The following is a 26,675-nucleotide window of genomic DNA, read 5'->3' as shown; positions in this document are numbered from 1 at the left end:
TCATTCTACACAGAGGATAAAGAATATACTGTGGGAGGAAAAAGTATGTGAATTTTAAATATTTAATTGATGGCATTTTCATGATTTTTACTGTATTTTAACACTAATTTCTGGATCAATGTATATTTTAATAATTGTTTACTATATTTTAATAATTAATAAATTGATCACGGTTTTTGTCTGAACATCTCTACTGTTTATTTCGATATGGATAGTAGGGGGGAAAAAACTTTCAATATATATATACTGTACGTATTGTACGTACAATTTGGTGGTTTTATAGTACATCAATGAAATGAGCACACGTATTAATGAAACTCCTCTGGGTTCAAAGCTCCTTTATTATTATTTGAAGAGAAAACAAATTAAATGTTTCATTAAATAAAAAGTTCAACTTTTTGGCCCTCAGTCAGAGAGCATTTAGTCCAATCAGTATCATTTATGTTGGTAAAAATAAAAAAAAATAAAAAAGGTTTGGTTTTTTTAGCTAAATACATTTATGATTTCAAGGACAAAACAACAAATTTTCCATTTCAGTTTCATTTCTCATGGACAGCGGTCGCCCTCGTCATCCGTGCAGCAGGCTATTATTTCTTGCCAAACCTCTGGGGCACCGCCATACTCCAGATCTGGCCAGGAGCCTCCTCCCAGTCGGGCGAGTTGATGTGATCTTCCAACAGGAGCGGCCCTCGGGACGAGCGGCCGAATCTGCCGAGGCGGAGGCGGGAGGAGGATTAGAGACACACGGGAATTGGGCGGAGAGGTGGGTTGGGGGGTTTAACATTTCAATGAAAAGATGCTTTCATCTCTTTATGGATGGTGACAAGTGGAGAAAAAAATTGCTTTTGATGAGGGATGAGTAGATTCCATAGAGTCCTGCAGGTCCATATTGGCTGAATTTTCAAAATGTATGTTTACAGTGGAACATGTACACCAGGGGAAGACATACTTTTATACCTAGCAACCTATTGGGCTACATTTTTGTTCCGTGACCTCGCTCGTAACGCCAAGCAGTCGTATCGTAACTCTTTTTTTTCCCCCATTGAAATGCCAATAATTAATTCCAGCCTGTCGAAAAAACACAACAAACATTTCTGTAATGTATTTTTTAAAGATAAACATTTTTAAATAGCACCCTATTATATTGTGCTTCATTAAAACAGTAATAGCATTATTAAATAGAACAAAAGAATTCAGCAGTTTGTGCATCATGATGAATTCATTGCCGCTCCTTCTGGTGTGCACGACTTGGCCATCTGGAGGCAGTACAATACAGTCTCAAAGGCACAAATGAAGAGGAGTTTCACGCCTACTGTAAGTGACTCAGTAAGTTGCAGCAATACGAGTCCTTTTTTGTGGAGGATATAAAGGATGTATGCCTGTAAGTCCAGTGCACCCCTGCATATTTGTGGCTTGGCATTCCCCGCTGATTAGCTTTCCCCCCCCCCCCCCCCCCCAATCCCCAGCTTATTCATGATTTTGTTTTCTTTTTTTTAATTTCCATGGCAATTATAATGCATGACAATTATTCAAAGACTTTTGCTATTCGCGGTCGTGCCCGGTCCCTATCCCCTGCGAATAGTTGGGGTCCACTTTATTGTTATGTTGGCTGCACTGTCTGTGTTCAAATAGCATTACAGTATAACAGCGCTAGATTCATTAGCCTGTCTATAGTTTGTCGTTATCTGTTGAACATAGTTGAGTAGTAACAAGCTACATTTATTCCATTACATTTACTCAAGTAACTTCTTGGACAAATAGTACTAGTTTGAATGCAACAAACGTTTGACTTTTGTTAAGAAGAAATGCTATTTTAACTATGTTACATTGAGCTACATTCCACTCGCTACTTGTATTTTTATCCACAGGTATTTATTATTTCTTGCGTGATCCATATTTGTTCGTCAGAAAGACTTGTGTCACATGACAATCCAAAGTAACTACCTTTGTACCTTTGACTCGATTTGACCAATCAAATGGAGCCAGCCAGTCACACAGCCACACACAGAAGCAAGCTTTTCAAGGTGACTTATTTACTCAGAAATCTATATTTACCTTCTAGATTGGCTCTAGCTCACCCGCGACCAGGGTGAGGGTAGGCATATAGAAAATGGACGGACAATGAAAAAGAACAGCTCTGTCACGCGCTGTCATCAGTGGCTGCCTAAAAATGTCCACATTACAGCCTACAAGATCTCCACTAGGAAGGTGACAAACACACAAGAGGCCGTCTCGGTTGGCTTTGGCAAAATGTAATGCACGGAGCATTAAAAAACAAAAAGCAGCAGGTCAAACACAGCATGTGATGAAACACAATTTATGCAAAGCGATGACGATAAAAATGTAAGTTGGCAGAGCTCAAATTACTTTTGCATAATGAAACAGATAAATGTGGGTGTTGAAGTTCAATATAATCAAATCTTTGCCTGGTGAGCCTGTTGTTCTTTTGAATGTGTGTACACAAAAAGTTATTTTAAGACTATTTATTGTTGCTGAATTTTCCCTAAATGATGTTGTTTTATTTTTTAAAATAATATTGTTAGGTAATATTTTTAATTTCATATTATATATTTTTGTCGATTAGACATTCATGCGTTTTTTTTTTTTTTTTTAATCAATAAATCAGAAGTTACTCACCAGTTGATCATTATTTGAGTACATTTTTCACTGAATACTTGCTCCGACTCTAGTACTTATTTGGAGGACTCATTTTTACTTGAGTCATATTCCAGTACTCTTTACTTGAGTACAATTTCTGGCTAATCTACCCACCTCTTGTCTCGACAATTATTTTGCGAACAATGCATTTTCCTTGGACATAAACAGAGCAGGGATATCAAAAGCTCGGCTGAGTTTGTACATTGGTAGTGCATGGCATATAGTCAGTTAACCTTATTTTTTTTCGATGAAAATGTGCACAACGTGAAAGACGCCAATGTAATTTGCACCGCCTATGTAATTTGCACCAACCTCTGTGGCTGATGGAGGACAGAGTTCCGGACTTCTCTGCGAGAGCCTAGCAACAGAGCTCTGAGAAGCGCAGTCAGCAGACGATTGTCTACGCTGCTGTCCACTTTGACGCTCTCCTTGTGCAGGAAAAAAACCCACAAGAAATGGGAAACATGATGTCAGGAACAGCAGATGTAAAGAAAACGCACTTGTTGGAGATGCACTGGAGAAGCCACATGACTATCCCTGTGTAAAGTATGCGTGGATATTATACCGCCTTGCACACGCTTAGTGTTGCATGTGGAGTCATTTAACTGCAGAGTAGCGCATGTATTTTTTTAATCATACCTTTATTCACTTTATTCATCAGACCGGAAACCTTTTTTTTTCTTTTTTTTTTTTTCACAAAAGTAAATGTTGAATTATTCATTAAAATATTTAATATGCATTATTTTATTTTATTCCTAATTTTCCAGGGTTGAAAATGAAATCAGAAAACAAATAAATAATAAGTAGACCTTTATATGGCAATGAATCATATATTTTGCAACTTAACCTTTCAGCAAAGCAAATTAGATGGGGTTTTTTCTGTTTGTTAGGACTTTTTTCTTTTACTGTATTGACAAAATAATCAATTTATTGTATTTTAACTATTATGTTAATTAATGTATTGTGGTTTCATTATTTTTGTTGGGTTTAAAATCATCAATTAAATACTATATTTCAAATATTTGTATTTTAACAATGATTGATTAATTACTGTCTTCTAGTAATTTCACTAATTTACTGTATTAATTTTTTTTCATTCAACGGTTTAATATATATTATCTGAATTATGTTTAGTGTTTTTGAACAATGATTTATAAGTTACGATATTTCTATTATTTTATGATTGTATTTCCATAATTTACTGATTTACTAGAAATTTACTGTAGCTTGATAACTATATGTATTAACTTACTGTATTTTAATTGTTTTTCTGAATTTGAATTGGTATTTTTAATTAATTTATCCATCCATCCATTTTCTGAGCCGCTTCTCCTCACTAGGGTCGCGGGCGTGCTGGAGCCGATCCCAGCTATAATCGGGAACAGAACTGCAGGAGACGGGGTACACCCTGAACTGGTTGCCAGCCAATCGCAGGGCACATACAAACAAACGACCATTCGCACTCACAGTCACGCCTACGGGCAATTTAGAGTCTCCAATTCATGCATGTTTTTGGGATGTGGGAGGAAACCGGAGCGCCCGGAGAAAACCCACGCAGGCACGGGGAGAACATGCAAACTCCACACAGGCGGGGCCGGGGATTGAACCCGGGTCCTCAGAACTGTGAGGCCGACGCTCTAACCAGTCGTCCACCGTGCCGCCTTAATTAATTTACTGTATTATAATTATTTTACTGTAGTTTAATGATTAATTATTAATGAATGTAATTCATTCATTCATTTTTTAAATTATAACTGCACATTCTATCTGTTCTTATTTTTTGTGCTATTTTTTGACCGTACGTGTGTCCTTAAAAATGTCTTTGAATGATTGGATAATGATTGAAAAGCACAATACGCTGGCGTATCATAGTTATAACTAAAATGATCAGGATTAAAATAAAGTATTAATTTCAAGTAAATTATTAAAATGGAATCGTGTATTTTTTTAATGATTGAATGTATATAGAATATTGCTTTCCACAAAAAAACCTTTTTGGATGAGTGGGATAACAGATAGAGGCAGTGTGTATACAGAAGATGGAAGTTTTTGATTGGCTGTCTCACCATCTCCAGCAAATGGTTGTCCATGTTGTCCTCTGAGCTGCCCGGCGCCGTATCTTCACGGTCCTCCGAAGCGCCTCCGATGTGAATCCCGTGGCTGACGCCCGCCAGCGTTATCAGCAATACTAGAATGGTCACTGCTGCACCCGTGTCCATGTTTGTCAGCCAGGGAAGGAAGAAGAAGACTTTCCAGAAGCTCTGAAGAACTAACAGGTGTCGTGCTTCCTCTTTAGTACACGATGAAAGGTACTGACCTGGCCTAGTGTCTTTTATACACCATGTGCCGAAACGCTGTCGACCCTCGGGAGAGCTGGAGAAAGATACCACGGTGCTAATGGGAGCGAGGGACGGGATGGAGGCTGGACGCGAGGCCATTTAGGCTCAGCATCGGGGTATTCAGTGACGACAGGAGACGGTCATTATGTGGCCCAGAGGACAGCGCGCAGCACAATAGTCAACACTTATTAAACAGATAAATCCCCACAAATGGGCCGTGATCCAGTAGCCCCCCTGAGGCCGGACTACAAGACAGGAACTGCTTGAGGAAACGTTCATCTGCCTCTTAATCAGCACACGAGCAGAGATACCGTACAGGAGTATGGCCAACAAGAGTGTCTGAACATTTCTGAACTTTTCATTTTAATGAGGCCTACTTGGAATGGATTATCCTTTTGGAGGCCTTGGGGGGGGGGGATTTAAAAAAAATAAAAAATAAAAAATCAGCCCCTCACATGTGGGTGGACACGTCGTTCAAAACAGAACGCATGAAAAAATCTCAAGAACCCGTGCACGATTTAACTGGTAGTCGGCTCTTTTGTTTTGAAACAACTTCTACTAGGGAAGTGAGTGAGTGTGGTCAATTGATGGGTCGGTCGGTCGTTTAGTCAGAGTTTCGGTAGTGGGTGGGTCAGTCGGTGAGTCGGTGGGTCAGTTATTCGGTCTGTGGGTCGGTCTCCGAGTCAGCGGGCGTGTCGGTCAGTCAATGGGTCAGTCGAGAGGGGTCAGCCGGGCAGTTGGCCGTTCAGTCAATTGGTCAGTCGGTGAGTCAGTGGGTGGATGGGTGAGTCGGTGGATCAAAGGATCAGTTGGTCAGCGGTTCAGTCGGTGGGTCGGTCGTTGGCTCAGTCAGTGGGTTGGTCTGTGGGGTCGGTAAGGGGCGTCGGTGGGTGGGTTTGTCGGTCAGTGGATTCAATTTTACAATTTCCTTATTTCTAAAGTTGGTAGAGTCCCATACACACTAAATTGAGTCACTTCACGTAACGTTGTGGAGCTGCGATTCTCAAGTGCAGTATATCTGCATGTCTGTCTGATACTGCCTCAAGGTGGCCAAGGTGCACACACCCGCATGAGCATTACTGTATGTTTTTATAAAGTATATTATTAAAGATTACATATACATTACAACATTTTGTTGGAGGCTGGAACGGGTGGCATTAACAATTAATTTCAACGGGGAAAGATTTGAGAAGAGTGTTTTCAGTTAAGAGCATGGCAAAGGAACAAATTACACAGTATAATTTTTAGAATAGGATATATTGCATTGTTTACATTCTGGGCACATATTTCCAGTGCTTTACATACTGTATGCATTTGTATGTGTTACCTAACAAAAAACAAAAAAATATGGAAAGAAACTGTGTTTAATAAGCACTGTCATATTTGTGGGATTTATTGTGTTTATTGTGTGTGCAGTAATTAATAATCCCCACAGTGTACATGCTTGACGCCAGCACATCTAATGGGTGACAATCGGCTTAAAGTGAACACACTCACACACACGGATTGTCAATGTTTAATTCCCATGGAAACCGGCGTGTCATCACGAGTTTGTGATTTCAAATACATCTCATAAACCGTTGCGTGAGATAACGTTCTAATTTTCCCGGACACAATATTAAAAATGAGAGATGCATTTGTATTCTTTTTACTGGAAGTACAAATACTTCCAGTAGCCGCTAATAAGTCCTCATAATAACACATCGATGCTGACTCACGGGAGGAAACGATAAAACATAAGAGCGTTTGTACATTTTGGTGGACAAATGTGTAACATGGCACATTTTGTTCACATTGGATAAAGTTTTCTTTTTCCATAATTGCTGAAATCTCCCTTTTACTTAGGCATTTAAAGGGAATCCCTCTGAGATGTTTGGACATCCTCTACTGGTCACTGATTGCAATGAAATACTTCATTATTGTAACATCTCAAAGGAAGCTGCATTTGGTATGGGGGGGGGGTTGTTTGTGCTGAAATTAAATAAACAGTCATCAATTCAACACACAGTTAAAAGATGAATTCATTATTTAAAGTGTGGGGAAAAAAACTAATTCAATTATCCATTAATTTTTGACCACTTTTACATATGTAATGATTTAATATGATGATGTTTTAATAATTTCTTTAGTATAATGCTATTTTTAATTAGTAATTAAATTTTCAAATACAGTAGAACAATATTCAGTATTTAGATAAATATGTATTTAATGGAATTTTATTAATCAATAGAATTTTTATCCTTTACTGAAATTTGTATTTGATGACCTTTTAACTACTATTTAATGGCATTGTATTCATTCAATTTTATTTTTAATTATTAATAGAATAGTTAAACATTTAACAGAATTTGTATTTAAGCATATTTTATTCATTTTGTTATTTATTAACTATTCAATGGAATTTTTATTTTATAACATTTTTATTATTCAATCGTATTTTTATTAATTTTATCGTATTTTCATTGGATCATTGAATTTTTCATTCTTCAACTGATTCTCAAAATTTAGTTCATGACTTTTTGAATTACCGCCATATAACAGTATATTTATTTATTTATTAAATGAGTAATTACTTAATAGACTTTTTCATTTACTATTGTGACTTTTATGTGACATTTTTTACAAATTATTGAAGGAGATTTATTGAAAGACCTTTGTATATGAGATGCCTTGCCTTTACCAAACAGTTTGCTCTATTTCTCAGATGAATTTGAGAAATACTTTTTAGGGGGGTCTAATACAGTGAACCCCAGATTTTTTGTTTGCCCATCCATACTGTTTAGATTCCGTTTATTTTAATTGTTAATTTTTTTTTTATTTACAAAGTTACAACAGCGCAACCAAACAAAAATAAATAAGACTGAGAGAGGAATAATAAGACCGGGGTCTTTATTATGCCACGAGTACAAGCTTGCCCAGCGACCTACAAACATGCAAGTGTCATGCTTTGTGTTGCTGATGCTGACGCACGCCCAGCGTGATGTCCCAGCAGCGCCTCTGCCAGCAACCAACTAAGCTCCACATGTGCCACTGCTTGGATGTTTCAGGACATGATAGATATTTGCATGTCCGGATGAGAAACACAACCAGCTTGATACAACACTGATGCCAATATTTTAACCACCGTGCCTCCTCTTTAGACTAGTGTGCCAGCTAATACCGTTGGTGAGTCTCATGTGAAGGTGGTTTGTTTGTTCATGAATAATTAATTACTAACGATGGTCGTTTAAGTGACATGGCTTCATGTTGTGCACATGTTGGATGCATGGCGTCGGAGCTTTATGTTCCTTTCCGTTGTGTTTTGCCACCAACTTGTGGCATCTGTACATAATTAGAAATTATTTGCAGATTTTCGTTTTTGCGGCAGGGCTCAGCCCCTATAATTAAAACAGGTCATAATTTTTGTTGATCCAAAAGCAATTAAGCGCTATGCATTATAAACTACTGACATATTAAAACCTCATATACGTTAGAGAACACTGTCGTAAGAGACCACGCACATACTGTATGGTTGTGAACTTTTTCCGGAGATGTCAGCATCACTTATTGGATTGGCATTTATACGTGCCGGGGCGTGGAGCAGCTGTCGCCGCCCCACCCCGGGTAACACTTACACTCAAACCGGGACCTCATGAGCATCACCTCTTGCGTGCTGAGACGTCCCAGGACCGTGTAATGGCGCCTACGTGGCGCCCTCTCTTCGGGCACCACCTTCCACCGGGCGGGGTCGAGGTGGAGGTAGGTCCGCGACTCGGGGTCCCTCCTGGCGCACCTTCCCCTGGACGAGCACACGGCCTGGCTGCAGAGGACGGCCGCCGACGTCACGTTGACCAAATAAGGACCCAGGGTCTCGTCTATGTACCACTTGACGGCATCGCAAGAGGCCTGAGGGGAAAGAATAATCTTAATTAATTAATGGGGGCTTTCTATGAAGGTGTACAATTTGATGGTCATAGTAATCCATTAGTCAGTGGGTAAGAATCTTGTTCCTATGTGGGTTTGAGTGTTGATTAATTGTGTATTGAAATAATCAAGGCAAAAAAAATCACTCCTTCGCTATTTATTCAAGAAATAACACCTTTTCTTTTGTTAGTTACCATTTCGTATGTCATTATAATATTAATATTGAAATAAAGCTCATCTAAAATGAATCATTTAAAACATTTTAATATCATACAGTATATCCATCCATCCATCCATCCATCCATCCATTTTCTGAGCCGCTTCTCCTCATTAGGGTCGCAGGCGTGCTGGAGCATATCCCAGCTGTCATCGGGCAGGAGGCGGGGTACACCCTGAACTGGTTGCCAGCCAATCGCAGGGCACATACAAACAATTTAGAGTCTCCAATTAATGCATGTTTTTGGGATGTGGGAGAAAACCGGAGTGCCTGGAGAAAACCCACGCAGACACGGGGAGAACATGCAAACTCCACACAGGCGGGACCGGGGATTGAACCCGGGTCCTCAGAACTGTGAGGCTGACGCTCTAGCCAGTATATATAGCGGGGGTGCACTGTAAATCATAATTCCTAATAGAAATACTTTATATATATATATATATATATATATATATATATATATATTCTAATATTTTATGTTCAGGTATTTGTATTTTGTTTCATTTTCAAAATATATTGCATAATATTTATGAATATTTTTAAAAGATAGTTTTTTAAAAAATTAATAGGATACGAATTTAATTGATTAAATTATAATTCTAATTTTTATATCTATTGTATAAATATTGTGTAATATTTACATCGTAAAATATGTATTATTTTATTTTAATAATATATTGAAAATATCTTTTTATAAAAAAATATAAAGACATTTTGTTTTTAATGTATTGTTAATTTCAGTCTCGTCGAGCAAGGACATTTAGTGGCCATCCCTTAACTTGGCAGCGTCTACTTGGGGCGGATGCATTTCGGTTTTGGGTTGTTGTTGTTGTTGTTTTACTTATGTTTTAGGTTAATTTTGAATTTGTGTTTATTTTCTCAATGAATAACACAGTATTGACATCAATTCAGCCAAATGCAAAAAGCAGGATAATCTATGAAGGTTTACAATTTTCTGCTTACTTTGTCTGTTTATGCAGGAAACCCATCAAAGCCTCAACTGCAATTTAAAAAATAAATACATTTAAAAGAATTAAATATATACATTTTTGGAGAGTTTGTGCAGGAGTGGTTTTGATTTTTAAAATGTGTTTATTTATTGTGCATCATAATATACACATTACTGATAAAAGGTAGTCTGTCAATTATGTTAGGTTTGTGACACTTTTATTGACCACAGGACATTTACCCAGGAATTTTTTGAATACATTTTTTAAAGAAGCAGGTTCTAGTTTCAAAATACATGCGAGTGTAAACGTTTGTTTGTCTACATGTGCCCTGCAATTGACTGGCGACCAGTATAGGTTATGTTATAGAAAATGGATGGATGGATAGATACAAGTACTCGTACCTTCGATTTGGAGAAAGCGTTGTCACCCCAGAGCACTAACCCTGCAGATCCCAAGGCAGCGCTCTCACCGACAGTGTAGACCAGATGCTCCTGCATGAGGCAAACAAAAGGATGATATGTGTTAGAAAAAAATATTTCTTTGCATTTATAAAATGTGTTCTATGTCAATTTCAACCTCATATACTTGGTGAAATAGTTAAAAATCATTACAGTATTTGTGCATCCCACTTAACTCACCTGGGAGAGAAACTGGAGTGAGTAGGTGTAGACGATGGTGGCGTAGGGAATGACGGGCCGAGGGGTCGGCGCCACTCTGAAGGCCTCCAGGATGCGGTGGCGAGCGTAGAGTGACACTTCCTTGCCGAGGCCACGCAGCTCGAGGTTGAGGTAGATGTCGGGAAGGAGAGCTGACGAGACGTTCCACAGCCACGTCAGCTCGTCGTTCCTCTTGGACTCCACTGTGGCACACTGGCCTGTGTAGTTGGTGCTTGTGTAGTAGTTGTAGCAATTGGGGAACCCGTAGAACCCCCACAGTCCACCGGGGCGCTCCTTCTGGCCTAGTTTCAGCGTCTCCTCCATGAACTTCCTGCCCGCCGCCTCAAACTCGGCACGGGCTAAAGCGTCCACCTGCGCAGGTTTCCAGTCCGAATGACTGGACCGGACCAGTGCTCGTGATGCTTCCCAGTACACCTGCTTAGCGTCCCAGTTCCTCTCCCACACGGGCCTCCAGCTCTCCCAGTCCACCACAGCTAGGCCCCGGAAGTCCCCATCTGGGACGTACTTGCGGATATCGTCTCTTGCCGCCCTCAGGTGCTCTGCGAGGCTGGCGTTTTGCGGCACGCCGCCGTTTACCGCCTTGCCTTGGCTGTAGTTCGGATACTTACCCAGCTTTTGCGTGTAGAAGATGGTTATGTCGTCACCCATGAAAGTCTGGTTTTGGTTCTGGGCGATGCCGAACGTGCCTAGGTCAAGATCCACATCGTATTGGGAGAGGCAGGTGGCCGAGGGCGCGTTCCACACACTCGTGAAGGGCAGCTGGGAGAAGGATGGCTGCGACGTAGTGGCGCCCGGGAGGTGACTCAGTACGCTGAAGAAGAGCAGCGGGATAGGATGAAGGCAACTCATGCCTATGAGGAAGAGAAACGGAACATAATATTAACATAAAAGGAATATTTTTTAATATCACCACATAGTTGATATGCCTCGTGTAGCAGGCTACACGTCATCACAATTGGAAAACGTAATGGGATTATCAAGTATTACTTGGTATCGGCGAGTACTCTAATACTCTCATGTAGGAACTTAAAGTGGGATTGTTGCATCACTAACAGTATGCTTACTTACCTCTGCCAATGATCTTCTTAATTAGTTTGTGGACACCTAGTCAAAAATAGATCCTTTTTTTGTGCCCTTCATTTGTTTAATTTCAAGACAGAATAAAGGCCAGTGGTGGCTTTGGGCAGACGCCACTCATTTACAGTCTGGACATGGAGGCGTTAACAACTCCCACTCGTCTCCAATAACACTCCAAAAATGTTGCTAGATTTGTTGCTCGTCGCTTTTGGGGCAAAAACTGTCATAGTGGGTCTGAAAAGTCGAGATTGGCACCCCCGAAAAAAAAATTGTAAAACAGTTTCTCAGTTGAAATATCACCATAGCTCCTTGGCACCAAGACAGGGCTTTTGCTGCCATCTTGTGGTATCTTTGAGCCATTACGCAGGACCTTGGCACCAAATTCTGACAAAAAAAATTTTTTTCTAACGCAGGACAGAGGATAGGTTCCTTAAGAAAATCTACAAATAGGTGGGACACACACACACTGTGAATTCATTTTTATATGTGTTTTTGTCACATACTCGCCAGTTTCTTAATAATGTGCTCTGCAATGCACTCACTCACATGTAATATAAGTACAGGGTGCTCGCCCAACAAGATGGCACCCTCGGTTACCTACCGTTTTTAATTTGATCGTTTTCTTTTAAATCATCTTCTTTTCCTCTCGGCTTGTCCCTTTAGGGGTCGCCACAGCGCGTCATCCTTTTCCATGTAAGCGTGTCTCCTGCATCCTCCTCTCGAACACCAACTGCCCTCATGTCTTCCCTCACGACATCCATCAACCTTCTCTTTGGTCTTCCTCTAGCTCTCTTGCCTGGCAGCTCCATCCTCAACATCCTTCTACCAATATACTCACTCTCTCTCTCCTCTGGACGTGTCCAAACCATCGAAGTCTGCTCTCTCTAACTTTGTCTCCGAAACATCGAACCTCGGCTGTCCCTCTGATGAGCTCATTTCTAATTTTATCCAACCTGGTCACTCAGAGAGCGATCCTCAACACCTTCATTTCCGCCACCTCCAGCTCTGCTTCCTGTTGTCTCTTCAGTGCCTCCACTACTCTTTCCCATAACTTCATTATGCAGCTCATCAACTTTATTCCTCTATAGTTCCCACAGCTCTGCACATCCCCCTTGTTCTTAAAAATGGGCACCACCACACTTTTCCTCCATTCCTCACGCATCCTCTCACGCGCTATAATTCTATTGAACAAGCTGGTCAAAAACTCCACAGCCACCTCTCCTAGATGCTTCCCTACCTCCACAGGAATGTCATCAGGACCAACTGCCTTTCCATTTTTCATCCTCTGTAATGCCTCTCTAACTTCCCCCCTTACTAATCATTGCCACTTCCTGGTCCACCACACTTGCCTCTTCTACTCTCTCTTCTCTCTCATTTTCCTCAATCATCAACTCCTCGAAGTATTCTTCCCATCTATCTAGCACACTACTGGCACCAGTCAACATATTTCCATCTCTATCCTTAATCACCCTAACCTGCTTCCCATCTCTATCCCTCTGTCTCGCCAACCTGTATAGATCCTTTTCTCCTTCTTTAGTGTCTAACCTGGCATACATGTCATCATATGCCTCTTGTTTGGCCTTTGCCACCTCTACCCTTTACCCTATGTCGCATCTCAATGTATTCTTTTCGCCTCTCCTCGGTCCTCTCAGTGTCCCACTTCTTCTTAGCTAACCTCTTTCCTTGTATGATTTCCTGTACTGTGAGGTTCCACCACCAAGTCTCCTTCTCTCCTTTCCTGCCAGAAGACACACCAAGTACTCTCCTGCCTGCCTCTCTTATCACCTTGGTGCAGTGGTCCAGTCTTCTGGAAGCTCCTCCTGTCCACCGAGAGCCTGTCTCACCTCTTCCCGAAAACCTGCACAACACTCGTCTTGTCTCAGCTTCCACCACATGGTTTTAAGCCGGATGCCCTTCCTGGCGCATTTATCCGGGCTTGGGACCGGCCTACAGTTTGCACTGGCTTGTGCCCCCCATAGGGCTGCATTGATCGTTTTCTTATAAAGAAGTACTGCAAATCTCGGTTTACTACTGCGTTAGCACAAGTTAGTGAAACAGGGCGTTGCGAACGTCCGACTTACGTACGCATTCGGGTTAAGTCGCTGCCGTAGAAACAGAGCTCCGTCGTAAATTTAAAAGTCACATCCCGACAACAGCTGTGTCAAAGTTCATCACATGAGGTTCCCATTTCTTGTGGCGGTGGACCCACAAAGTCTTCCGCAAGAGGACTTTGCTACACTACGGCATGTGGGAACCTTGTTTCTAGTTCTAAACTCAATTTTAAGAGACAGAAACTCACAAAGCATCCATTCATAGTGTTTTACTTTTCGTTATTAATTAGAATCACCTTTTGTAGTGGAGCTAAATGTTAAGCATACAGCTCATCTCAAACAAGCAGCGATGACCGAGTGCAAAGCGATCTATTAGGCATTTTCTTAAATGTCACACTTACCTGCCTTAAATAGGACGTATTTGAGTGGATAAAATAATAGCTTAGACTCCGGACATGCTGGGGGGGGAGCAAGTCTCGTGACTGGAATAATAAACGCGTGAAAGGGGAAGATGTATAAAAACAGATGTGAATTTGTGGGATTTGTCACAACCAATCAGAATCGTTCTCGGGGTTTTTTCCTGTTATTTTTCCCCCCTTCGCCACAGCCAAAACGAACAGCCTATTGGATATTAAATAGCCAATCAGAAGGGGCACATAAACTTTTTTTTTTTTTAAAGTAACAGGCAACTAAAAAAAAAAAAAAATCGAGTCACGTAATTTTATATAGTTGGGTAGGTAGTTTGTTAGTTAAATATATAGTTTAATTTAACTTTGTTAATTTAATGTCTCTTGCAATACCTTTGCTCATTTGAAAAGTTTCTGGCTTCAAAAGGTGCTCTGTCCTGAGGTGTTTCACACATCTGGATGTAAATACCATGAATGCTGAACTTTTGTGTCATATTCATCTTTTGATCTGAAACAAAAACAAAAGAATTTACCTTGCCGTTCCAATACTTTTGGGGGTACTGTATTTAGATATATATATATCGGGGGGTTCTGGTTTTATTTGCTATATAAATAAATGTAGGGTATTACACATCTTTAAATATAAACTCTAGTACCCAAAGTATAAATACAAGATTTAATTATATTTGTGTATATGCTATATATATATGTGTGTGTGTGTGTGTGTGTGTGTGTGTGTGTCTGTGTGTGTGTGTGTGTGTGTGAGAAATGTTTTTTTTTTTGTTTTTTTTTTTAATATAAATTGGGAAGTGAACAGGATTCTTAATCAGGAATCAATAGTCCCATGTGAAAACAAACACTAGAACTCTCCCTCGAATAAAAAAAAGTGTTCCTCTTAACTGCAAGTACAAAAAAATAGCTTTTGGTTTAAAGGCAACCTGCAATTACTAGACGGGAGGGGGGTTAAGGGGGACAGAGGTTGGAGTCAGTCAAAAATTTAACATGGCCCGGCCCATGTATCGTGTACAATCATCATCATATAATTGTTTTGTCAATTTTATTAATACAAATATATTTTAAAATAGAACTATAAAATAAGTTAAAAAGGAAGAGTGATATCAGTGAATACATTTAGATTTATATAAAAATAATACATCTAATCAATATATTTAATTGGATCTAATTTGAATTCGTCTAAATATGTTTTTAAAACAATCACCATTGTGATAAAGAAGGGAGCCAGTTGTAAATAAATAGATAATTCAATGTATATAATAAATCAGATAAGAAGAATGCAGTTGTCAGTGAATATTTATATAGTATTAATAATAGCAAATCCAAAAAAATGTATAGGAAAAATAAAATGGCAGCAGTTTTGTAAGAGGATACATATTTAGATTCACAATATGAATTATGATCATTTATAAATAATTCTAACTTATTTAATTATCTTACTATACAGCAATTATATAAAATTCTACTAAAATTAAGGTTCATATTAACAATAAATCACATTTTGATACAGAATAAATTAGAAAATACAGTATATAATGAAAATATTCAATGGTGGGAATCATGTCAGCGTTTACATATTTAGATGTAATATAAGCTATATATATACACACACACACACACATATATATATATATATATATATATATATATATATATATATATATATATATATATATATATATATATATATATATATATATATATATATATATATATATATATATATATATATATATATATATATATATATATATATATATATATATATATATATGCGGCACGGTGGACGACTGGTTAGAGCGTCAGCCTCACAGTTCTGAGGACCCGGGTTCAATCCCCGGCCCCGTCTGTGTGGAGTTTGCATGTTCTCTGCGTGCCGCCTGTGTGGAGTTTGCATGTTCTCCCCGTACCTGCGTGGGTTTCCTCCCGAATCCCAACAACATGCATGGTAGGTTAATTGAAGACTCTAAACTGGCCTGACTGTGAGTGCGAATGGTTGTTTGTTCCTATGTGCCCTGCGATTGGCTGGCAACCAGTTCAGGGTGTACCCTGCCTCCTGCCCGATGACAGCTGGGATTGGCTCCAGCACTCCCGCGACCCTAGTGAGAAGCGGCTCAGAAAATGGATGGATATATATATATAATTTAAAAATAAAAGGGATTTTTCAGTGAATATATTTAGTGTATATACGACAAATGTAGACTGCTAATATCTAATTAATTCATGTAATTTGTTTTAAAAAAGTAAATGATAAAAAAATTAAGAGGCAGTTCCATCAGTGAATGTATTTATTCAGTTGTTCTTGAATTTAATCTTTTTTTTTTTTTACAATAAATGTGTTATTTCACTTTGAAGTAGTAAATTAGTAGTCGTCGTGGCATTTAAGGCACAGAATTTTCACGTGGTAATAGCTAAAGTACATTCAAATAAATATTGCAATGGCCTCCGTCAAACTCATAATAGCCTTGAGTCAGCTCAGCTACTGACGTCCGTGCACTGACCGGTCACATTTCCCTCAGCAAACATCATCATCCACTGTGAGAAACGTGGAACCTGACACCTTTGGGAGACACGGCGAGGGCCAGGAAACTGGGACCAAAACGTAAACGCCGTCGTTCCAGCAAGCCCTCACTTGGTGAAAAAGTTACAAAAAGATTTGTTTTCCCCCTCCTCTACTTGTAACAGTGTTTCTCAACAACAAAAATACACTTTGTGTCATCCGTGTTTTACAGCATTTGAAAGGCACCAGACAGGTGTGTGTGTCTACAGCAGTAGTTCTCAAACTGGGGTCCGCGAGCTATAGCTTGGGGGTCCACAAAATGACTTGCAATAAATTATGACAGCCTATCATTTACAATGTACATAACGACCAGTACATATGGAGCCCGGCTGCCAATAAAACAAACAAACAAATTATTCCCTTCTACCTCAGTTTTAGGGCTCTGATATGATTTTGACGCATCATCACATAAATCTGAAATCCCTGCATGAATAGTATTTTGTCTTGTTTTAGGCGGGGGTTTTTTTTTTTTTTTTTTTTTTTTTTTAGAACAATAGCCATATTATTGCAGGAATAATGTCCCATGTTTTGTAGATGTTTTTGTTGTTGTATTTATGATTGAATATGATTTGCATGAAATTATCATAAACTCCCATGATTCACATGATTCACAAAGTTTCCAATTGAGAATATTTCCTAAATTCTCCATCTTAACTTCCCATAGACATTTACTGTAAACTTTCCAGATACTTTCCCCTTTAGCAATTTCCCTCCCTTTGCAACCCAGGTAAGAGTTTCCAGAGACCCAAAAAGTTTGAGTCCCCCTGGTCTACAGTATGTGTTGCACCCCGACATAAAAAAGCAGTAAGATCACACGCTGCAGTGTCAATGCTGAGATTGTATACGCCGCTCCTTTCTGGTACAGAGGGTCCATCTTCTCGCAGCGCTCCCCTTCGAAGCCGCTGTAGCACTGGCACAGGAACCCGGCGCCGAAGCCCGCCCGGTCCGCCTGGCCCGGCTCGCCTACCACTTCCAGCTTGCCGCCGAGACCGGCCCGCACGCTGTGTGTGTCGGGGTTCAGGTGCAAGTAAACTTCGGCGTCAGGGTCCTGCCGGAGACAGCGGCCGTGGGAAGAGCACAGAGCCTGGCTGCATACCTCGGCTGCCGTGGAGACGTTGAGGAGGTATTTGCCCAATGGACCCCGGAGATAAGCATCCAGCTCCGAGCAGGTGGTCTGGAAAAGAGCAAGGACATGAGAGACAAGAGTTGTGGCTTGTGGACAGGGGGCCGGATTTATGCACTGGGAAACCCCCTACCCTACCCACCATTGAGGACTTGCACGCTGCCAGAACTAAGACAAGGGCGTGCAAAATCCTCTCGGACCGTCTGCACCCCGGTCACCAGCTCTTCCAGCTCCTTCCCTCAGGTAGGCGCTACCGATCAACGCTAACTAGAACTAGTAGACATTCCAACAGCTTCTTCCCTCTTGCGATCAACTTCTTAAACACCTAACCTATAATTCCATTACAACAAGCTGGCAATTTTTTGACTTGAGTTCATTGTCACATTTCTGTGGGGCCAATTATTTATTACTTGTGCACTCACTGTAGTTGTCTCGCCATGCTGCACTATTTGCATATACTGGCCACTCATGCCAGAGTAGCATCTGCTCCATTTGCACACTGATTGAGGAGTATCTGTAACATTTGCACAACCGACATTGTCCCAGATGATCGCACTACTTGTCACTTTAAACCGCATACACTCCTTGAAGTCTCAGCGCCCTTTGCACAATGGTCATTGCACCGGACTATTGCAATATTAGTCGTTCGAACTGCTCTAAGTGCTAGAGGACTCTGCATCTTTTTGCACAATTGTTTTTTGTCAATGTCTTTATGTCCCCAAAGTGTTCTGTAAATTGACTGTTTGTTGTACTAGAGCGGCTCCAACTACCGGAGACAAATTCCTTGTGTGTTTTGGACATACTTGGCAAATAAAGATGATTCTGATTCTGATTCTGATTCTGAAATCAACGCATAAGATGAAGAGACTAATACATTTTATTTGGATATTTTACATGAAATTTTTCAACAAAAAAATTAATAAATCTGGCAAGATGTTTTTCAGTGTTGTTGTTTTTCAGTGTCAAGTTGACTGGTTTTCACATTCAAGCTTCTTTTTCATGTTAAATTCACAAAGATTTATGCACGGGGAAATAAATGATAGCATTGGAGAAAAATAAGGACACTTAGAAATACTTTTTATCTGGATGTTTTAAATGAGAATTTATTATTATAAATCATTAGACAAGATTTGTTTCCCAGTGTTGTCAAATTACTGCTTTTAGTATTCAAAGTTTTTCACGTTAGATTTTTTTTCGGTGAAAACATGCCTGGGAAGTAACTGAGTACAGTGTTTGCCTGCTATTCACGGGTAACAGACGCCTGCCCCCCCCCCCAAAAAAGATTTATAATTGCCTGAAGATGCCACAAGATAGCAGCAAAACACTACCGTTGTCTAAATGAAACACCTCAAGTCACTTTGACGTAGTTCTTTGGCACCAAGATGCCACAAGATGGCAGTAAAGCACTACTTTTGTCGAAATGAAACTGCTCAATTCACTTCAACATAAGTCCTTGGCTGCAAGATGCCACAAGATGGAGCCAAAGTTATACTTTATATCTTTCGGCCTGAGCACAAAACAGCAAAAAAAGGATTTCCCCCCCAAAAAATCTGTGAATATGTGAATTTGCAAATAATATGCAGGGTTTCACTGTACTAACATATCCTGCATGTAAACTTAATTTATGGAACTAGAACAGTGGTGTTGCTTTTCAATTTCAACATTTTGTTTTTCACATGCAAGTATCTTTTTTTCACATAATTTTTTTTGTGGGAAATTATGTTTCGAAAGTCACATGAGTAACTTGCTGCGTGTAAACAATTTATGGAGCGAGAACAGCGTCGCTCGATGTTTGTCTATATGTTCCCTGTGATTGACTGGGGACCAGTCCAGGGTGTGCCCCGCTTCTCTTGTCAAAAGTCAGCAGGAGAAACCAGTCCAATGCTGTCAATCAAAAATCTAATCAAATCAAATAAAAAAGTCAGTGGGGGAAACTAGTCTATGGTGCGCCCCGTTTCTCTCACCAGAACTCATCTGGGGTAAACAGTCCAGGATGTACCCCACATCGCTCATCGAACATCAACCGGGATAACTAACCTGAGGCGTACCCTACTTATCTTGCCAAAACTCAGCTGGAGCAACCAGGGTGTACCCCACCTCTCTCACCAAAATTCAGCTGGGATTGGCTCATGCATGCCATTACACCGACAGATCAAAGCACAATTGGTGTAGCTGCGTCAGAAGTGAGATTCGTTTTATTTGAGTCCTCCTACGCTTAAAGTGTCCTGCCAAGATTGAAATGAACATTGGTTTTACTCAAAGACATGTTCAGTGTTACCATGTGACTCGTGCCTTTGAAGTGGTGCCCCGAGGAAGAAGAAGAAAGCCCTCTGACAAGAGCAGCTGCTTGAAAGTGATTCACATCACATGCAAATGTTGCATTTACACAGTACACACGCGTCATGGTTAGCGTGGCAGACGCCAACTCACTTTGTTGCTGGCATAGGCTGCGTCTCCCCACAGGATGATGCCCGCTGCTCCCAAAGCCACGCTCTCCCCGATGGTTGACACCAGGTCCGTCTGGAACACATGCAGATGCTCTCAGTAAAAGGAACAAGCTCAATTTTGTTATTGCTCTCCCTGTTGCCTCTCACACTACAATACATACTAGCAGATGTTATTGCTATTGATTTTTCTTTTTTTTTTTTGGTACGGGTTTGATCACATGGGGGCGGGAGGGGGTGACATTAATTTTCCCAAGATGGTTGCGTACGTCACATGACCAAACCCGGAAGCATGTTTCGGTTGGTGACATGATAGTTTGAACGACGTTTTAGCAAGTTCGGGTTCAAACTATCATGTCAGCAACCCATAGCATATACAGTCTGCCAACCTGTTTTCCAGGTTTGGTCACGTGACGTACGTAACCATCGCTGCGGTAGTTGGTGACGTTCATTTCGGTCGTCAGCAGAGGGTGCGATTGCCTAAAATGGCAGCGCCGTGAATTCGCTGGACAGTGATTAATTATTCGGCTTAATTCTTATCCCACAAACGCAATATTCACCGGAATAGCATCTTTTGATTAGTGGTGGCACATACAACGTATTCCTGCAAAAAAAATTAAAACTTTTTTTTTTTTTTTTTTTTATAAATGTGGGTACCCTAACACACAATGCACAATGCCATAGACATGCTTTTGTTGGCTCTTTTCTGTCTGCCGCTCCTCTTTCAAATTATATACTAGGTGTTATTATTATTGTTGTCTTTTCGCTGTCTCAAATTAAGTATCAGGCGGTGTTGTTTGTGCGATTGTTGTTGTTGTTGTTTTTATTCCCATATGTTGTCTCTCTTCTCTTCATCAGTCCCCTCTCAAACTACATACTAGCAGTTTTTGTATTAGTTATTGCTGTCCATGCGCGTAACTCAAAACGGTGGTATCTCAAACCATCTTTCTTCATAGAAATAAATGGAAATGCCATTATTCTGTTCAAGTCTTCCCCCAAAAAATGTGTAGTATTTTTAATGAAAAAAATAGCACTCTATCATATTATACTTTTTGAAAACATACAGCAATGACATAATTAAATAGAGTTACATTTGAATTATTATCATTATAATATAATTATGATAATTAGTGAAATAGAATTGGCCTGGGAACGCATCGGGATCCCCCCGCAGAGCTGGATGAAGTACTGTTCCGCGACCCGACCTTGGATAAGCAGAAGAAAATGGATGGATGCATGGATGGATAAAAGTAATTCAACCGTTTTTGTCACACTTTCTCCTTCAATGCACATTTTGCTACTCACTCTGGTGTGTGCACCTTAACCATCTGGGGGCAGTATGAGACAGAATATTCTGTGCAAGGAGACTCAGCCTCTCTGTATAGTACTAATATTAGTCATTCTTTGCAGAGGATAAAGAATATATGCCTGTGAGTATTGTTATAGTGTCCCATCTCAACCATGTGCTGGACAAACTACAACAGGTGGAGTATACCAGAATTAAATCTTCTGATTTACACTGTTGGTTTTAGCTCTTTGGGTTCAGTTCGGTACATATTTTTTGCCATTTCCATTATCCAGTATCTGACCTGTCACTCCTTAATTTTCAGCACGCTTTCATGGGGGCGCCATTCACAGTTGTACAGTACATTATGGTAGTGTAGGGTGAAGCTAAACCCGCTGTTGTCTATTGATTGGCCAACAATAGAACTGTTCCTCGAGTTACGAAAGAGAATGGAATTTACACAGATTGTGATTTGAAAAGCGTTGGACATTTGACTCAATTTCATTGATGGATAATTATTTTTTAAAGGGTTGGAGGATCGCTCTCTGAATGTTAACTCCTGTCACCGAGAAAGTGTGTTATTAAGCAGAATAATGCTGCCTGGGGGTCCCAGTAAATGCAACTTCGCATAGAGGATGACATCATTCTGTCGTCTTTAGACAGCCAACTCGTCGAGACTGAATTGACCTCACTCAATTAGTATGCCCATCCCTAAAGCGTGTCTTCTTTCTTCCGCTACCACATGTGACGTTCTCCTATTTGTTCTATGATAAGGCAGCCGTCAACAGGGTGTTAGCGAGCTCTTAAAATGGACCAACACCCATCCGCACACAAACGTGTTGTATCAGCACAGGAAAGGACTGCGCTCGCTGATAAGGTATGCCTCTGTGAAGCTGCTGCGGATCAAAGTGCTGAGATTTAGATTGGTAGCAGAAAATCTGAGTAAGAGAAACCCTACTTTTGTTTGTCCAAAAGGTCAGAAAGAGCTAACCCGCATGACATCTCGGAATTAATGAGAAAGCCAAGAGGAAGGAGCAGCACGGTGGGCCGAGTGGCTAGCACGTCTGCCTCAGTTTCTAAGGTTTGCGGTTCCAATCTCAGCTCAAGCCGTTCTGTGTGGCGTTTGTAGGTTCAACCACAGGTACTTTGGCTTCCTCTCACATTCCAAAAACATGGAGGTTAGTTTCATTGAAGACTTCAAATTATCCATTAGTGTAAATCTCAGTGTTTATATTTGTTTATCTACATATATGTGTCCAGCAATTGGCGGGCAACCAATTGGGGATGTATCCGTTTCTCTTGCCAAAATTCACCTGGGATGGGCTTCAGTTCACCCGTGACCCTAATGAGGACACGTGCTATATGTAATGGATGGATGGATGTGCCCTGCATTTGACAAGCACCAAAACTTAGCTGGAATATACTCCAGCTCACCCATGACTCTAATGAGGGTAAGTGCTATCGAAAATAAATGGATGTATGGTACAAGGAAGGTCTCACCTCTGTCAACTGCTCCAGGGAGTTCATGTACGTGGGTCGAGTGTACACAAAGACGGGGCGCGCCAGCCCGTCACCCGACGACGCCAAGCGCATGCCCTCCTTCACACGGTTCCTCACGAACTGGCGTCCGGAGGCGGAAGAGCGCAGCACCTTGCCCATGTAGATGGACGGGAAGAGCGCGGTGCTCTCAGTCCACAGCCAATTGAGCTGCTCGTTGCGCGCCACCTCAACGTCGGGACAGCGGCCCGTGTAGCTCTCCAGGGTGCGCCTGTAGTCGTGGTTGTAGCAGTCCGGGAACAGGTAGAAGCCCCAAAGCTGGTTGGGCCTCAGGTGCTTGGCCAGCTTCAACGTCTCCAGCATGAACTTCTTGGCGGACATCTCAAACTCCTGCAGGGCCACTTTGGACACCCGCTCGGGCGGCCAGGTGGGGTTTTTCTGTCGCACCAGCTCGCGAGAATGCCTGCGGTAAATGTCCTTAGCCTCCCAGTTGCGTATCCAAAGGGGGCGCCATTCTTCCCAGTCAATAACCGCCAGGCCTTTGGCGCTGGGCTCACGTATGTACTTCTTCACCCCCTCTGGCATCTTGTCCAGGTGATGCGCCAGACTGGCGACCTGCGGCAGACCACCGTTAACAGGCGTTCCGTCAGGCTCGAAGTGGGGGTACAGGCCCAGGCGGTCATTGTAAAAGATGGTAAGGTTCTGCTTCACGAAGCCCTCGTTGGGGGAGGCCACGATCTGGAACTGGTCAAGCTGAAGGGAGACGCGGTGCCGCGGGAAGCAGTCCTCTGTCGGGGCGTTCCACGCCAGCAGCAGGGGCTTCTGAGAATAAAGCGGCCATCCTATGGCTTTCAGTCCAAAGGCTCCAGTTCCATCCCACAGTAGAACAATCAGCAGCAGCAGCGCTTTGCAATCAGCCACCGTCCAGTGCATGTCTCCAGATGGGAACGGACAGAATTGACTGTCACTCTCTGCTCTGTAATTAGCACAAGACAGCAACATGAGGCTTTTTTTAACTTTACTTTTCCATCTACATCACAATGATTTATATGAACTCTACTCTATAACCACACCATTAGGTACACCTGGACAACTTAATGAGATCCAGTGCCACCGAATGCTGTCAGAGAGGTTTATTATTGAGGTTTTTAGTGGTTTAGTGCTTTTTCTAACATAGTACAGGGGGCCTTGGTTTACAACAGCATTCCCTGCCTACCAGTTTTTTTACTAAAGTATGCTAAGGTAATAGTAAACTCATAATTACAGTACATATTTCTATGAAAACCACTTCTCGGCCATAAATATAAAATACAAGGTGTATAGAAAAAGGTCCAAGACCGGTGTCACAAAAGATATATTACTTTTTGTGACACCAGTCCTGGGACTTTTCTGTTCTAAAAATAGAAAACAAGCTAGAGAAGTTGAGCTAATGATTGTGCTAAGCATGAACTAAATTAACTTGAGCTCGTTTGGAGTGTATGCAACACATGAGTTGTCCTCGCTGGTCTAGCATTACATGTAAGTGTTGGATCACGCAGTAGTCTATCACTAAACTGCGCTAACGCTCTAGTAGTCATAATTACAATAAATATTTCCATGAAACAAAATCTAATAAAAACATGCAAGTACGGTGGGAACTGAGTGTGCCTTACTGTGCACTTAATGTGTCTTTTTCGAGTTTATTGCTCAGTATCATTGTTTTTCTGCAGTCGAGATGAAGTGGCGATGGCACGTCTTTTTGTCATCACAAATATATGAGTATTAAAGCAGTCGAAATAGTAAACTATATCAAATGTTGATTCGTGTTCTTACCAATTACAGAAAAAGAATTGGGATGAAGTACATTATAGAGTGCCGTTTTTCTCATGAAAAAAACATTTCAAAAATCTTTGGTTGTTTTTTGAGGAGGCTGAGACAGATTAATGGCATTTCCATTCATTTCAATAGGGAAAGAATATGTCCGATGGTTTGAGTTACGAGCGTGGTCATATAACATCCCAACCTCGTATATCAAGACACCACTTTTAAACTCATCCACTGCCAATGACGCCTGTTGAATTTAAATATTCATGTTAAAATGGGGGACTGGCAGCGATTGACCAAAAATCGGTGCATTTTCACCAGTTTGAAAGACTCATTACTTTATCAAATATTTATCAAAGCAAAATGGTACTTATATAACTGGAATCGTCTTTAAAACGTGTCTGGTCTCATATACAGAAATTAATTTTAAATATTTTACACACATATCTACGTTATTAGCTCTGTAAAGTCATCATTCTGATACTGCGCTTGATTTTTATTTTATTTTTTAAATAAATAAATAAAGTTTATTTAAAAAAAAAAAAAAAAATTCAGGAGACAATTTTTTTTATATATATAAAAGACTTTCACTGACGTTATTGTGCTATTGCATTTGTATTGTCGGTTCATACACGAAAATCTTCTTTGACTCCATGAATCAATTCCAAATCGCCGGGGCTCACTTACCTTTCCCGACGGTGTGGACAAGCATGCCCCCCAAAAGTCCCCAACGACAAGTCAAGCCGCCGTTTCTTTTTCTTTCGTCGCCTCAAACCGAACAAGAACAAAAACCGAACATCGCTGCTGTTTCTTTTGTATGTTAAGACGCTGTGGAAAGTCCAGATACAGAGGGGGATCAGATGGCCTCCCAGCGGGTTGAAGACACGAGCGGCAGCTGCCCCCCTGCGAAGACACAAGAACCACCGCTGGAAGATTCCATTCGGCTACAAAAAACAAAAGGGGTGAGCCCTAGCTAACTGGACAGTTTATAATCCTGTAAAAGCATCTCTTGTGTCGAAAATCAACATCATTTATCACTTGCATCTCACTACTCACATTCTTGGGGTATTAGAGTGATTCTGCTCCAGAATTCGATTGCAATGATTTAAAATAATTCTGCAGTAAACCCCGTCGAGTAGCTGTGGAGTGAGCCGCTCCAAAAAGTTTGTCACAGTCCGTGTGAAGCAGATACAGTTAGACTTATGCAAGGTCATAGCCACACTGTCTCTTCCCTAAAAATAAAAAAAGGAACGACACAAATGAGCACTTACTTTTGTGGCTTTTAAGTATAATCATTTACAGTCAGATAAATACATGGCCATTTGGTTGAAACTTCCCTCAAAGACCTCTGGACAATTCATTCATGCTTTTCCCATTAGTTTGGGGATAAGAACAAGCATCCAAATATGATTTCAATGAATTCATAAAGTGATTTGATTTAAAATAAATACAAGCCAAACGGTTGCAATCTGTTCCACTTTCACAGCAGATTTTCTTAAGGGAAATTGAATTGATCCTTTACAGGAGGGATATCGAGCTGGAGGGCCTTAAAATTTTTTGATTTATTAAAACAAGATAGACCAGGTCATTCGTAGATGAGGTGAGGTAAAAAAATATAAATACAATTTAATAAAAAAAAAAAAAAAATGGATATCATCGCTGTTGGGTG

The 26,675-nt window shown here is 40.7% G+C and overlaps 3 protein-coding genes across 6 annotated transcripts; all 3 read right to left on the bottom strand.

The window, feature by feature from the left end:
• Positions 1-323: 323 nt before the first annotated feature.
• On the bottom strand, positions 324-7,781 carry npffl (neuropeptide FF-amide peptide precursor like). 3 transcript variants are annotated; one of them, XM_061688502.1, is made up of 4 exons: positions 4,976-7,781; positions 4,725-4,861; positions 2,971-3,086; positions 324-708 (listed from the first exon to the last, which is right to left on the bottom strand). In XM_061688502.1, the coding sequence occupies exons 1-4, from the start codon at positions 5,094-5,096 to the stop codon at positions 588-590; spliced, it is 495 nt and encodes a 164-aa protein (XP_061544486.1). In that variant the 5' UTR covers positions 5,097-7,781; the 3' UTR covers positions 324-587. The 3 variants fall into 3 exon arrangements, with proteins under 3 accessions (XP_061544486.1, XP_061544484.1, XP_061544485.1); XM_061688500.1 differs by having other exon boundaries at positions 4,725-7,781; XM_061688501.1 differs by having other exon boundaries at positions 661-1,068; positions 4,725-7,781.
• Positions 7,782-7,869: 88 nt separating this feature from the next.
• hyal1 (hyaluronidase 1) lies at positions 7,870-14,388 on the bottom strand. 2 transcript variants are annotated; one of them, XM_061688497.1, is made up of 4 exons: positions 14,274-14,388; positions 10,706-11,595; positions 10,469-10,558; positions 7,870-8,882 (listed from the first exon to the last, which is right to left on the bottom strand). In XM_061688497.1, the coding sequence occupies exons 2-4, from the start codon at positions 11,591-11,593 to the stop codon at positions 8,556-8,558; spliced, it is 1,305 nt and encodes a 434-aa protein (XP_061544481.1). In that variant the 5' UTR covers positions 11,594-11,595; positions 14,274-14,388; the 3' UTR covers positions 7,870-8,555. The 2 variants fall into 2 exon arrangements, with proteins under 2 accessions (XP_061544481.1, XP_061544483.1); XM_061688499.1 differs by having other exon boundaries at positions 14,278-14,388.
• Positions 14,389-17,291: 2,903 nt separating this feature from the next.
• LOC133408543 (hyaluronidase-2-like) lies at positions 17,292-26,079 on the bottom strand. The gene is made up of 5 exons (XM_061687553.1): positions 26,063-26,079; positions 25,694-25,909; positions 23,207-24,179; positions 20,408-20,497; positions 17,292-18,028 (listed from the first exon to the last, which is right to left on the bottom strand). Coding segments are annotated over exons 1-5 (1,686 nt in total). The 5' UTR covers positions 26,065-26,079; the 3' UTR covers positions 17,292-17,623.
• Between the last annotated feature and the right edge of the window lie 596 nt (positions 26,080-26,675).

Source organism: Phycodurus eques, chromosome 10, assembly GCF_024500275.1.
Source record: "Phycodurus eques isolate BA_2022a chromosome 10, UOR_Pequ_1.1, whole genome shotgun sequence".
NCBI classification, from domain to species: domain Eukaryota; kingdom Metazoa; phylum Chordata; class Actinopteri; order Syngnathiformes; family Syngnathidae; genus Phycodurus; species Phycodurus eques.
The sequence above is the reverse complement of the archived record's forward strand: the minus strand, read 5'-3'. Positions and strand labels throughout refer to the sequence as shown.

Coding starts and splice junctions, on each gene's coding strand:
- LOC133408543 (XM_061687553.1), bottom strand. Junction 24,180..25,693: donor TGTCCACACCGTCGGGAAAG/GTAAGTGAGCCC, acceptor TGCTAATTACAG/AGCAGAGAGTGACAGTCAAT. Junction 18,029..20,407: donor CAGCCTATGCCAGCAACAAA/GTGAGTTGGCGT, acceptor GCTCTTTTCCAG/ACCACCTGCTCGGAGCTGGA.
- hyal1 (XM_061688497.1), bottom strand. CDS start 11,593: ATGAGTTGCCTTCATCCTATCCCGCTGCTCTTCTTCAGCGTACTGAGT. Junction 10,559..10,705: donor CACTCCAGTTTCTCTCCCAG/GTGAGTTAAGTG, acceptor TGCCTCATGCAG/GAGCATCTGGTCTACACTGT. Junction 8,883..10,468: donor ACGCTTTCTCCAAATCGAAG/GTACGAGTACTT, acceptor CTTTCCCCTCAG/GCCTCTTGCGATGCCGTCAA.
- npffl (XM_061688500.1), bottom strand. CDS start 5,096: ATGGCCTCGCGTCCAGCCTCCATCCCGTCCCTCGCTCCCATTAGCACC. Junction 3,087..4,724: donor ACAACCATTTGCTGGAGATG/GTGAGACAGCCA, acceptor TTCCTGCACAAG/GAGAGCGTCAAAGTGGACAG. Junction 709..2,970: donor GTCCTCCATCAGCCACAGAG/GTTGGTGCAAAT, acceptor CCGCCTCGGCAG/ATTCGGCCGCTCGTCCCGAG.